The sequence below is a fragment of the Apostichopus japonicus genome, chromosome 8 (genome assembly GCF_037975245.1).
Source record: "Apostichopus japonicus isolate 1M-3 chromosome 8, ASM3797524v1, whole genome shotgun sequence".
NCBI lineage: Eukaryota > Metazoa > Echinodermata > Holothuroidea > Aspidochirotida > Stichopodidae > Apostichopus > Apostichopus japonicus.
In genome coordinates, this window is record NC_092568.1 from 38,938,781 (window position 1) to 38,953,487 (window position 14,707).

The 14,707-nt window shown below is 36.6% G+C and overlaps 1 protein-coding gene across 2 annotated transcripts in view; it reads left to right on the forward strand.

Moving 5' to 3' along the window:
- The first annotated feature begins 242 nt into the window (after positions 1-242).
- LOC139971931 (protein numb-like) overlaps positions 243-14,707 on the forward strand; it is a 63,483-nt gene continuing 49,018 nt past the window's right edge. The window contains exon 1 of one of the 2 annotated variants that reach the window (XM_071978781.1): positions 243-403. In XM_071978781.1, the coding sequence (XP_071834882.1) occupies positions 396-403 (8 nt within the window). In that variant the 5' untranslated portion in view covers positions 243-395. Of the gene's footprint in view, positions 404-7,666; positions 7,902-14,707 lie in introns of those variants that run through there. The other variant, XM_071978780.1, reaches the window with a different exon arrangement.

A 14,707-nucleotide genomic window follows, 5' to 3' on the forward strand; every position in this document is an offset into this window, starting at 1 on the left:
TTTTTCTTTTCTATCGGATAAAAACTGAAATAGAATTCACGTTTGTTTTGAATTGGACTTTGGATAAAGCCTGCTTAGGTTAATCTACTAAGTAATTAAAACGAGCAGATAAAACTTTAGAAGACACAGATTTCATGCAAGGTTTAATAATCGGAGTGCAAAACGAATAGTGACGAGTGGTATCGTGGTACACTAGCAAAACGAAAGTGGCAAAGTTACATGTAGGCAATTGTTCATGGAACTACTGATCATATTCATATTTTAACATTAGCCTAGGCTTAGCCTTCGCACACAGCTGTCGTACGTAGGTTCGCTAATGACTGTGCCAAGTGGTCAATATTATCTGGAATAAAACATCATCTTCGGAAGACGAACCCGCAGTTTCAAGAAGGAAAATGAGTGGGTAGGTATAACAATAACATGACCGACTAATGTATTAAAAGGTCTAAGCTAAGCCTATGTCTATATTGACCTGAATGTAAGGTCATTTAAGCAACTAAACTTTGGTAGTATCAGGAGGGACTTGTTCATGTTAGGCATACTTGCTAGACTAACGTTCACGCCAAATGGAGTCACATGCACAAATTCGTTTGGCCTGTTCTAGTACTACATAGGCCTAGGCCTATTACCTATTATTATTATTATTATTAATACTAGCTGAACCTAGGTTGGGATACAATATAACCCCTTCCAACCCCGAGTCCTAAGTTCTAGTTTTGGCCCAGTTATCACTGTCAGTTAGGCTGTGCTAAAATATTTCAGAGACTAATTGTTACAGACATATGTACTGAGTTTACTAAGTCAATCAATAAATCTTGGAATTTATTTAATAACATTACTAAAGGGCTTACACAAATTACTTTTACATATTTCATTATACAGAAGCAAGACTAGGCCTAGTTAAATGCAGTCTGGGGAGGGATCTAGGTTCTCCTTGCATGAAAATAGGAGTCATATTTTTCATTCTCAGTGTATCATGTATGCATTTGTTATTGGTATGGCATGACCTATTTTCTCCCTCTCCATGCTAAATATTTCCATGAAGTGCCCATTTTACAGGTACATTTTGGCTCAAGTTTCCAATTGTTTGCCCTCCCTCGCCTCCCCACCCCTCCCCAAGTCTCAGAAAACTGCTGCCACTACTGCAAAACGTTGCATTGACTGCACATGACCATAACAGGGATAGTTGGAATGAGTGATACTCTAGGCTATGTAAATTATTACTTTATTACCACTACAGGTGCTACACATATGGCTGGTGCATTTAATGCTCAGATCATTTCAATACTTTCTTACTGAACAAGGCTATGATTGGACAATGTTTACTTGCAAACCATTGTCCAAAGTTATACATTTTTGGCATTCTTTGTCAAGTTTGTCTAGCATGACTTTTCAGGAGGCTATTCATCGATGACGTTGAAGGGAACTTTAGTCATCAGAAGGCCTACTTTTGTGTTATTATGCAGTGTCAGAAGTTATGTTTCACCTGTTTTGGTTGCTTTCCATCCCCAAAAAGAGTTCTACAGGTCTCCAAGAAGTTGTTTCTGATGATAGCATGGTATCTTAAAGGAAAAATATACCCTGGGGTTTTGCAGTGAGCTCATAGTAGAAACTTATAGTTTTACACCCTATGTGAAATAACTAGTCAAAACTAGCTTTCCTCAAATTTCTAGGAATTTTCTAATTATTTTTTCGCACGTACAGTACCTACTGTTTTGGCAGCCATTGTGGTAATTTCAAAAACGTGGGCGCTTCAGAAATCACGTCAGTGAGCCACATCATAAGTTATACAATTCTGCTCTCTGCATTTAAATTGTACAATTGCTCTCGGATATTGTTCGGAAGTTGGTGCATAATTGTGTAAACAGGAGAGGGATGGAAGGAGCAGGGAGGGAAAGCCATATTATATATGTTTACTGAAGGGAAAAGGTTTCCAGAAAATAGGGAACGTGCAAAAGGCACAAAAGCACCAGACTAGCCCTCCATCCCAGAACTGTAAGTGGTGTTGGCAGTACTAGCATCAGAGTAACCGTGCCAGTGTCGGCCATGTATGTGGTCTGTTTAGCAAGCTCTAGGTCACGTTTTCTCAGTTCCTCCACTGTGTATTCAGGCTCGAATTCATAGCAGTCAAGTCCAAATGCATCCATGTTTTCTTATTTACAAATTCCTGAGTCCGGAAAGTGTTTCGGAAGAAAAATTAGACTAGATATTGCCTTAGTTATTGTGAACAGCGTGTAGGAACTTTTACGCTCAGAAGGTTTCAATGTCGTGCAGTTAGAGCCGTCGTGAAACCCTCGATATTTAATAGAAACGCATTCACACTAGAATAATTTTTTTTCTACTGTCTTTAAAAACCTTTTTAGAATGTATTATAAATGAAAAACAGACTTTTTATTTAACACACTAAATGTCTTTCTTTTGCTTGTTCAATTTAAAATATTATTGGCATTGGCAACACTTTCTCTGTTGAAATGAGTCACAAAACCAGCCGGAACTGTAGAAATTCAAACAAAATGGTGAATGCCATGGGCGACAATTAAATCAACTTTTAAGGTTGATAGGAATGTTTACCAGCATTCGTGTTGCTTCTGTCAAGAGGAGCTTACTGCAAAACTATTCTCTAAGCAGAAAAGGCTAGGGTTTATTTCTCCTTTAAAGAACAAAAGTTAGCCATGATTTTAATAACTAACTAAAATTTAGAGGGCCAGAGTTTCATCCTAGCAGGAACTTCGGGACAAACTAAAACGAATGACAGCGAATGACCGAATGACAATTGACTTTGTACAGGGTAAATTATCATTTGCGAATGACAGCGAATGACAGCAAATGACAACGAAGGACAACGAAGGACGGCGGTGAGAAGAGATAGAATGAATAACGGAGTGGAGTAAATGCGGTTATTGGTTTTCTGCGCAAAAATGATTTGAGGAAAATCGCATGGTTGTAGGGTTTTGGTGTAATTTACGGATAGAAACCACAGGAAAGATTTTGTGTGAGAATGCGCTTGAGTGCGGTGATTTTACCTCTGTAGATTTATATAGAAAGATAACTGAAGCCGTTTCAAGATTATAGTATTGTTAGTTTCTAACAATTAATATCGATAAAATGACGTTAAATTTACTTTTTAAAATCAGACTTACAATTTCGCTTGCTATAAGGTGCGTTTTTATCTTGTCCCGGTACTATACTAGATCTAGATACCCACGAAGTCTGAACTATATCCAGTTGAAGCAAATGTCTGTGCTGTCATTATACTGTCATTCGTTTTAGTTAACGCAATTTTTTAGTGTGTACAACATATTGTCATTCGTTACGTGTAACGCAATTGTCATTCGTTTTAGTAACACCCGGAACTTCTTCATACATTGTTACTCATTGTTTACAAAGTGTGCCAAATGTTAAGAAAACCAAAGAACCATTTTAACAATAAAGCAGGAAACTCTATGAGGAATGCCCTTTGTTGTTTAAATAAAGAATGCAGTGACTCATGACTGTGGGTAACCCCTGGTGGAAATTCCAGTTGAACTTTTGAACTGGGTTCAACTGGAATTTTCTATACGGAAATTGGCCCAAATTTGAACTAGGCTGAAATGGGTGAACTGGGGTTCCCAACTGGTTCAACTATATTTTACTGGGTCCAACTGGTTCAACTATGTTTTACTGGGTCCAACTGGTTCAAGTTCAACTATGTTTTACTGGGTCCAACTGGTTCAACTATGTTTACTGGGTCCAACTGGTTCAACTATGTTTTACTGGGTCAACTATGTTTTACTGGGTTCAACTGGGTAAACTATGTTTTGCTGGGTTAAACTGGGTGAACTATGTTTTACTGCTTATATTTTTAAATAGTTTGAATTGGGATTCTCAACTGGTGTTATCTACACTTATATAACACCAAACTATAAGAAGTTTTCATTTTTTAACAGTAGATCTATACTGTATGTAAGGGTGTTAGCCACTGAAAATAAATGTTTGTTCTTGATCAGAGAACTCTGGGTTTGGTGTGATGACCTAACACAGAGCAAGACACATAAAAAAAATGGAGAACTCAACTGGATTGTGTCAAAAGAAATTATAATTATGAATAACAAACAATGTACAGCTGATCTGGGCCAGTCAAAGAATTAAATGAAACAACTTACAGTCGTGAGGTGCGCACCCAAAATATAACGAAATACACTTAATTTAAAAGTCTGTTCTGGTGAGTTGGCCTACTGGTGACATCAAGTATTCTAGGACCTCAGATCCTCCACGACGTCAGATATTCTACGACATCAGTATAGTTGAACCCAATAAATGGTATGATGAATGTCCGATCCCAACAAAAAAGTATCCTTTAATTTATATGAAATAGTGTTCCAGGGTATCCTTTCAGTAAAATAATGTCAATATCCTTTGTAGTAAAATAATGTCCTTTATAAGTGATGGTGTCCTGGAATATCCTTTATTGTAAAATAATATCCTTTATAGTAAATAGTATCCTTTATAATAAATGGTGTCCCAGACTGTCAGTTGAATATCACAACTTCCATAAAATAATAAGGTCTACAGTAACTTGAACTATGTAAATTAAGGTTTAAAAAAAACTATCCAGCCATTAAACTATCTTTCTCTTCTTTTACAACTGCCTTGCTCAGATACACATAGCCAACTCCCTATACCCTCACAAAACTCCTTTGTTTCTAAAATATATACACACAGACCCCATTTCCTGTGAGGGCTAATTTCCAGGAAGAACAAGATAGTTGCCTAGCAACCCAGAAGAGAGAGTTGTTAATCAACCCTTTTGATGCCACAAAGACAACATACAAATATACTGTACAAATGTATAGCCCTCTGTACAGTGAGCACACTAATAAACAAGTAAAATTATGGTACAAAACAAAACTTTATGTAAGAGCTGACCTTCTTACACTGTACAAATGAAGCCTCACTTGAAATTAGATTGATAGTTTAATCATGTGTTCATAATGTTCAGTGTAGGGCATCCTCACATTCGTAGCATATATGTGTATGCTGTACACTTCACTAGGCTAATGACTTTTGCAAAGTATGTTATTATGCCAATATGACACTTCATGTTTGAAAGAATAATCCAGGCAATTGCGTAAATTTTGAAAATTGCTATTATGTTTGCTAGTTGACGATAACTTTCCTAAAATCATGCGGCTAAATATAGGTGTTAACTTGAGTATAACTAGGTTAGGCCCACATAAGCTAGGCAACTATAACGTTAAGATATGTCTAACGTTAGTACTAATTGTACCATGTGGTATACCTAGTAGAGAACCGGTTTGTTAGGCCTAGCCTATACTATAGTCCTACAGTAGGCCTACACTGTAGGTCACTTTATATAAAGTTTCTGTTCAATTCCCTATAAGCTAGGCAACTATAGCGTTAGGATATGTCTAACGTTAGTAATTGAACCATGTGGTATACCTAGTAGAGAACCGGTTTGTTAGGCCTAGCCTATACTATAGTCCTAGGTCACTTTATATAAAGTTTCTGTTCAATGCAAATATTTATGATAAAGAGCACGTTTACAATCAATTATAATGTTACAAGTATGTGTCAATAATATAAAGATACTGCAAGATCACAAAGGAGGGAACTTAGCCGCGGTAATAATTTAAAATTGTTGGCCAAAATCTGTTACAAATGCGATTATTCTGCGAAGCTTCTGTTGGCGTATGTGGTTTGCGGATTCGGAATTTATAAATTTAGCGCTAACGCAAGGGACAAATGTCAAAGTTCAAATTTAGTCGGATCATACTATTTTGCACTAGGAAGGCATTTTGCCTACCAATTGTTCAAATCGACGAACAAAGTATATTTTTTCAAATTTATTATATAGTAAATATTTCATATTTTTAATCATTGCGATACAAAAATGTAATCGTTTAATCATAACTGTGATAAATATGACAAAGATTTATTTTACACCCCTCATAAGTTGGCTAATTTAGCATTTTCAATATATTACGATACGGTTACTGCTTACGAACTCACATTATAATATTCTTGATAATTACGCCTAAAATAAAAGCAGTCAACATAGTCCAAACCCAGTTAGGCCAGTGTGAAACCTAGTTCAACCCCAACAGGGCAAGTTCACCAGTACACATAGTTCAAACGCAGTTTGGCTTGTGCAAACCAGTGAAACCTAGTTAAACCCCAGCTGGGTCAGTTCACCAGCCAATAGTCCAAACCCAGTTGGCCAGTGCAAAACCAGTTGAAACCTAGTTCAACCCCAACAGGGCAAGTTCACCAGTCAACATAGTTCAAACCCAGTTGGGCTAGTGCAAAAACCAGTGAAACCCAGTTGAAACCCAACTGGATCAGTTCAAACATAGTTCAAACTCAGTTGGGCCTGAACAAACCCAGTTGAACATTGTGTAAACCCAGTTGAACCTAGCTCATGTTCAGCATAGCCCAGTTGGAACCCAGTAAGACCCAGTTAAACACAGTTAAAAACCAGTTAAACACAGTTAAAAACTAGTTAAACATAGTAGGCCCTAGTAGAACCTAGTTGATTTTTTAACTGGGTTCTACTGGAATTTCTACCAGGGACTCCATTACACATGGTTTGTCATTTAGCAGGGAGGTATTTTGTTTGTATAGTAGGCCTAGAGTACTTGTTGACAATTCATTGCTACTAATTGATAGAACAAATTTGGTCATTTGGGCAAGTAACAACTTAAGAAGTAGTGAATGCGATTAAATATGATTTTTATGCTTGCAAATTTATAGCTGGTGGCTTAAATGACAAAGTGTTAAAAGGACACTTCCTCAATTCTCTTAAATGTGTACTGCATGAAACTACTACATATGCAATTCTGCGCATAAATTTAGGGCACACCTTTATCGAAGAGGCGTGGTCCTTTATATTTTTGTAAAAAAAAACTTTCTCAAAACAACAGATGTGGAATCTTTCAAGTTCTAAAAAAAATTCTTTAATGGTACGCAATAGACTTATTTTGCATAAATTTAAGTTTGTTTAATTTTCAAAAATCTGGGGATTGAAAGTATGTTTTACAGTTTGGTTATATGCTTTTTTTTCTTCAAACCTACTATTTCAAGCATTTCTCAAAATATTGTTGTATTAGTATCCATTGATGAATTACATTAGAAATTATAATTGACTCAATTATGAGTGAAGTTTGTCAATAGCAAGTATCAAGTGATGCCAGTCTTTCCCTTCTTTGTCCCACACCTCTCCCCACCCCCTCCCCCACACCAAGACCCCCTTCCTCAAGCTTAACCTGATCCAGTTCAACCTAGCCTTTACATAGTGAAGACATGTAATTAACACCAATTTCTAACTTAACCTTAGGTTCACCTTTATTTTCACCATTGAGCAGACCTAGAAAATAATCTTTCCTAACCTTTTTTATCTCCTTCAGTCTCATGGACCTCTGCTTGCTTTCACACAATTCCCACAGTTCATTTGAAAGGAAAATTTCACAGACAGTGCAGTCCTCAAAACAATCCAAAATATTATCCTAAAATTTAGAAGATTTTAAACCCCACATCTGCCCTCATTTGACTTGTTTGTCAGGAGTTCAGTTTTGCCATAAATTTTGCCAAATACTTTAAACCCTTTGGGAAGAATGGTTGAGCCTGCTAACAATTCAGAGCAAACGAAGCATAACATCGGAATGTAGTGGGTTGTTATACCAGAGGCCACTTCCTTCATAATAGAGTATATACACACAGTGCTATTTATCAGTGAGTAGTAGTGCAGTAGACCAATCAATTGTCACTGGAATACTGTGTATTTAAAAATCCTGCAAACATTGAAAAGTGCAACAGAAGTCAGACTTGTTTCAAGGATTGCCATTTTAATTTGGAATACTTCTTCTTCTTATACACAACTTATTGGACACCATGGGAAAATTAAAGTAAGTTTTTTAATTTAAAATAATGGTAGATTTGATCATAGATAATAGGTTGATCCTTTGAATAATGTGTGTTGTAGGCCACTTGAGGTGGTTCCTTCCCTTATAAATGCAAATATCACAAATTAGAATTGTTTGAAAGATGTTTGGTTTGTACACTGTGTAATGTATGGCTGCCCCATTCTGTCTTCCAAGTTCACTGACTGAGTACCTCCATGGATACACAAAGCATGTGCAGTCCTGTTTGCAATGTTTGTGTACTATCATGAATAAGATTGTGTTAATGTTAATAGTGAGCTTGGTACAGAGTTTGTTAATAATGGAAGTACTACACTGTCATCACAGTACCTCCATGCTTAAAAGGATTGTCTGGTGGCCCAAAGAAGTTACCTTAAAAAATAGTAAATAATTTTCCAAACATGTTGTCAAAGTATGAGAACGCTAATGTTGCGTTTGACAGAGAAACGATTTTTTAATCATTATGGATAGACATTTCAAATATGATTTGAACAGTACAATACGTGACGTCAGCTCTGCCATAGCAGATTGCGTCATAACCCACCCTCCGCACAGTACCTATACGGTAATCACAACAAAAACCGCGTTTGTATACAGATAAATTTCTTCCTTAATTTCCGGTGAAATTTCATAAAAATTAGATATGTTTTCAAAAACTCCTTAAGCCGCCATGTACTTGAGCGGTGGTTCCGTGTTCTTTGTGTAACACAAGGTAAATTTTAACAGCAGACTCCGAGTTGTTCAGGCTATACATCGCTCTATCCAGCTCCAACGCGAAAAATGTTCGCATGTAGGCTGTACTCAAACGTTGACAATCGGACAGTTCTGCGAAGCCTAAGCTTCTCAGTGCTATATTCTGCTCTGACAACGATTCGACCAATTTCTTCAATAATTTCCGGTGAAATTTCTTATAAATTAGATATGATTTAAAAAACTCCTTAAGCCGCAATATATGTAGTAGATCGGTGGTTTCGTGGTCTTTGTGTAACACAAGATAAGTTTTAACAGCAGGCTCTTCGTTATACATCGCGGTATCCAGCTCCAGCGCGAAGAATGTTCGCTTGTATAGGCTACTCTAACGTTTACAATCGGACAGTTCTGCGATGACATCGATCCCGCCAAGTTTCATCTTTCGGTTTAACGAATACTTTATAAGTTTCCTTTTACTGTTATTTGATCCGTGAATTTTATTTCAACGATTTCGAAGAACAGTTAATAAACTGTGGTTTGAGTGTGAGTGTACTATGTGTAACGCTATACAAGTACACCAACTGAGCATCGTAGTATATACGTTCGCGAGTATGTACGTTATATATATGAGGCAATTCAATGTGCTTACACGTGAGTTAATTTGCTGCGGAATTGGGAGTGCTAACTTCAAGTCGCCTGTTTTGCCTATCTGCAAGCACTACGTCAATCACCATATTGAAGCGTTCGAACAAACGGTACTTTTGGTGAGAAACTGGTGAATTTGAAAACCAGATTTCTACAAGAAGAAAACGTCGAATGGGGACAATTTTTACATGGTTAGAAAGAGAAAAATAATAACTACAAGGACAATGTATCAAAATCTTCCACCAGACAATTCCTTTAAGGCACTCATTGGTTGGATGTAGCCACTGCTGCAGGACAGGGACGTTGAGTGTTAGAAATTTCATCTTGCAGAAATTAAAGCTCTATATGATGCTCAAATTTTCACATATATAACTGGAAAATACAGGCCTTAAATATCAAAACCTGCAGTTGAACATTTATCTGTTTGCAAAACAAAATTGCTCAAATCTTTTTAGTTTTCAAGAGTATTAATTTCAACTGTGAATAGTCTGTGGTAAGCTTGTGCTAAGAACAGTAGTTTGTATTTAGGCAAACTGGTATAGATATGGCATCATTTTGCTTAAAGATGAAACCAGAAATGCAAAACTATTGAAAATAGGTAACGGGCAGGTTTATGGTGAGTAGAACAAGTAGGCCCCGAAATAAGCGACAATTTGTGTTCGTTTATGTTTATGTTTAGTGAACGGGTCAAGGAAAGTGTACCTACAGCTGATATACGTATACTGTAGCATGTACATGCAGGTCTGTCCTTTCAAATCATTGTCAGGATACCCACTTAGTCTATACATGTTGTTAAATCTACTGGTCAAGCATTGGACAGTCCTAGTAGTAATTTTATCAACTTAACGAGCAAAGCCATTCAACGATGTCACATGAATGGCAGAGGATTTTAACTGATTTATTTTCATTAGAGTGTATGCTTGTTAACAGAGCTGCTTTATGAAAGAAAGTGTTCAAAAGGCTTTGTCACAATCCCTTGATTGGGCTTTACCTAGCTTGAATTATTATTGCTGTTGGCCAGCACAAGAGATTGGTGGTGCTGTTCTTTTGTACTTTTGAGCAGTACTGTACTGTAGATGAGAAGTGTATTTAGTGCTGTAAAGATGTGAAGCATTGCTAAATGTACTGTAGAGGAAGTAGCTTTAAGCAAGTGTGGTGTATTATCCATTGAAGACACTGTTACATTATATTTCTATATCTGTTAACTGCCAGTTTCAAAATCTTATAATGGATGTTCTTGCAGGATGGAAACACATTGCAGTATTTGATTTCATGAATTATGCAAAAGAGATCTAGTTACCACAACATTCTCCCATCTGAAGCTATAATGCAGTTTCTCTAGAAACAATATGTTTTGAATATTTATTTGTTAAATTATTGGTTGTGTGTGTTTCTTTCTTCATTTCCTCCAAAGTTGCAATTAGTACTTAGATTGTCTTACAAGGCAACTTCAACTTAATGTACAATTGGTAGAGTGGTAGACTATGGTTATATTAAACAGAGCTGCTATGAATGGTTATTGGCCTAATCCTACAGTAGTCAGGATTGTCTTGACAATTAACCAGGCGTCTGGTGTGATTTATCAATATTACTATGAATGTGTATTCTGTATATAAGTTGTGTGTATAGAGTCAATCTAGACCGCATCTTTGACAAACACGCTTTCCGTGGATCCATCTTCATAATACACGGCATTAGAGGCTGTGGTACATGTAGTACAGTATGGCATGTTGTATTGTTAGTGAGAACACTGATAAATGCTGCTGATGATCACTGCGGTTACTGGTTTTAATGGCTTACAAACTACAAACATTGGGTAACAAGTTTCAGTGCATAATTGTGTCATGATTTCATTGTTCATTTGCCCTGAGCAGTTGCTTTCAGTGTACTGTACATAATTCCTGGTGATTAAATTCCATTTTTACAATATTTATTCAGTTCATATAGGTTGCAATGGTTAAAACCATTTCTCGATATACTGTAAACATTTACCATTACCAGCAGCATAAGCTGACTACTGCCTTAATCATGCAGCCGTTGTACATGTGGTAATAATTAACCTTGAATATACATCAGGCAAGGTACTGGTACGATTGCCATGACATCATCACTAATAGCAATATGACTAATTATCTAAGTTATTTGTGTAAACAATTTACCATATTGTTTGCTTTTGTTATATACTCTCCTTTTATGGGAAGGACTTTCTGTACTGATGTGGTTGTTTGGATTTGTATAGTGTGTAATCATTTGGGCACTATAGGCCAAGTCAACGTTAATCATAGTAAGTAGATAACTGCGCATTGTGCATCATTGTTGTGTGAATTGTTGACAAAGGTTTCATTTTTGGTTCATAGACTGAATATTGCTGGCAGCATGTACAGTAGGAATCATACATAAGAGTTAGACAAACAACCTCTTGGTACATGCAAACAACTAATTTAAAGAGAAAATTCATTGGCATGCAGAAAGCGGCTCATAGCTATCTTTCTGGCTACTGAGTCAATATTGAATATTACGTCAAATTATACAAAATATACAGTACTATGTACTCTATATTGCTTGGTGCTGTAGTATATTACTATATATGTACACTGCAGTATATATGGTGACTATGCAGTAACTTGCAAAGATTGGTTGTCCAACAAAATTTGTCTTGGTGAACTATTTGAAGAGAGTCTTTTATAATGGTTACTATGAGCTATGAATTACAGTAACATGCTTCTAGACAAAGTAACTCTGTTGTGGCAGAAGAGATTCAAATGAACCTTTCACTGTTTAAATGCCATTTTGTTTGTTCCTTTAATGAATGAATCTCATCTGGTTTATTCGCAGTCTCCTCAATTTACTATCAGTCATAGTTCAATAGGACAACACATGATACTGTACATGCTTCCACCATGGAGCTATCTGTTTATAGCTCCATGCTTCCACGCAGACAGTCTACTTGACAACCAAACTATGGGCACTGGGTCTGTTGTTTATTTAACCAATCAAACTCACACATGTCACTCATACCTTGTGGATTTGCTACTTTCAGTAATTTGTCTTGCAAATAACATTAGTTCTTTCCAGTGAAGTAAATACGTCTCCTCACCATATCGGTCTCAAGATTTGATAATATTTTATTGAAATGAAGACAAGCTTTATAAGCAAAGATTTGTTAGTACCATAATCCATTTAACAATAAATAGTGTAGATCATGGTGGTAAAACTGATTATAAAGAATCCTATATTTCTTGTAGTTTTCTGAGTTGCCAGCTTTTCCTTGATGATGCATGACGTTCATTATCTGGCTACAGTATACATTGACAACACAGGTGCACCTTGAGTGTACATACCAGCAGCATAGAGCCATCATGGAGTTTGCCCAAATCCTTTCCTAGATGGACTTGGTTCAAGAGAATACTTAATCATATATGATTCAGGCTCATACAAAATATGATAACGGAACAGCTGTCACAATCATCTGTTTTGGCTTAGTACATTGTTATGCAGCTGTGTTTGTACTGCCCAATTGCTATCGGTTCTCTGTTAAATCCGCTTTTTTTGGACTCGATTTTGATAATATTTTTACTGTGCAGTACAATAGTAGCCAAGCTCCAATAGCACTGTGATTCATTAAGAGTTTACTGGTTTAGTTTCATTACAAATAATGTTTGAAACTTATCCAGGTTGATTTTTACATACACATGTACACATAATTCAAATGTGAAAAAGTGTTTTTGAGTTTGGACACGAAACATTGCAAACCGAACGAAATTATGCTGTTTTTAGTCAATGTTCGTTATCCTTTGGTGAAACATATCTACAGCCTCACGGTAGAAGTCTATTATTTACTTCGCTCCTCTCTTACCTGTCTCCCACTCCACATCTGCACTTTCTCATCTACCTAACTACACACTGGAAACGTTTTAGCACTGCGCCCTCGCTCACGGTAGAAGTCTATTATCAATTCTCATTTCGATTAACATGCCATCTTAATTCTTTCACAACAACAGCACTGCAAAAGATATATTACTCATCGTACCGGTGAGTGTGGTATCAAACCTTTGTAAAATGTAATGTTCATTGATGGTATATTGCAGAGATGCTACATTGGATGTACAGTATAGTGCAGCATTACTATGTATGTCAGCGATGCTATATATGTGCAGCGATCCTACAGTGTAGCAATGCTATTGCAAAACTAGTGCAGCAATACTACAATGGTGCTATAGCGCTGCAATACTACCGTGATGCATATAGTGCACCGATACTAAAGAGATGCATAGTACAGCTATACTACAATGTTGCTATAGTGCAGCTATACTACAGTGATGCATAGTGCCCGTATACTACAGTGATGCTATAGTGCAGCAATACTTAAGTGATGCATAGTACAGCTATACTACAGTGATGCTATAGTGCAGCTACTGTATACTACAATGTTGCTATAGTGCAGCTATACTACAGTGATGCATTGTGCCCTTATACTACATCAATGCTATAGTGCAGCAATACTACAGTGATGCATAGTGCAGCAATACTACAGTGATGCATACTGCAGCTATACTACAGTGATGCTATAGTGCAGCGATTCTACAGTGATGCTATAATGCAGCGATTCTACAGCTCATAGTTTTCCATAGAGTCATGATGAATATCATTTCATACTTAACCTTCAGATGTAAACTGTACATAAGGCCCAGAGGAGGTTTGCTTTCTCTCCAGAAAAGTACCTTGATCATACATGAAATGTGGGATTGACAATTTGACATTCAAACAGTTGATGGGTCTGATGTTTGAGAATGTGCAGCACACAGAACATTAAAGCACTGTAAATGTATAGTGTAAAACATATTCTATGTTTACCAGTTATGATTGTCACTGAGGGAAGTGGTTTAGACTTCTTGTTGTTCTGCTATGTGCAGAGTGATTGGCCTAGATAGATAGTACTAACTGGAGTTATTTGTTGCTCTCTTTTTCCCATTGTGGCTGGGAATTATCAGGAGTATAATACCAAATCTTCCTAATGCAATACTCATAAGAATATTGCAGTTGTGTTCAATTGTGTAGTAAGAGCTGAAATTACAAAATTGTGAGGAGACAGGTAAGTGAAAATGTTCATCAGCTGTAATAATGATTAAGTTGTAAACTCTCTCAAAAAGCTAAGAATAAGATTTTCTGATGGAACAATGAGCCTTATTATTTACATGCAACAATTTCATTGGTTCGGTCAATTTCAGTGTCTCAAGAAAGTACAAGTGTACAGTATGTTCCTTGTTTCCATGTCAAAGGGCACTAATATGAAGAATGCATTTTGGTCAATTTAACTGTATATTTTTTATCTGGAAAGGCAAACTTTGATCAAATTGTACTGTGATAGTCAGCTGTTGGAAGTTGTACAGTACCTACTGTACTGTAGGTGAGGTTATAGTGGACATCGGTCAGAATTTCTACTGTAGACTCACAAA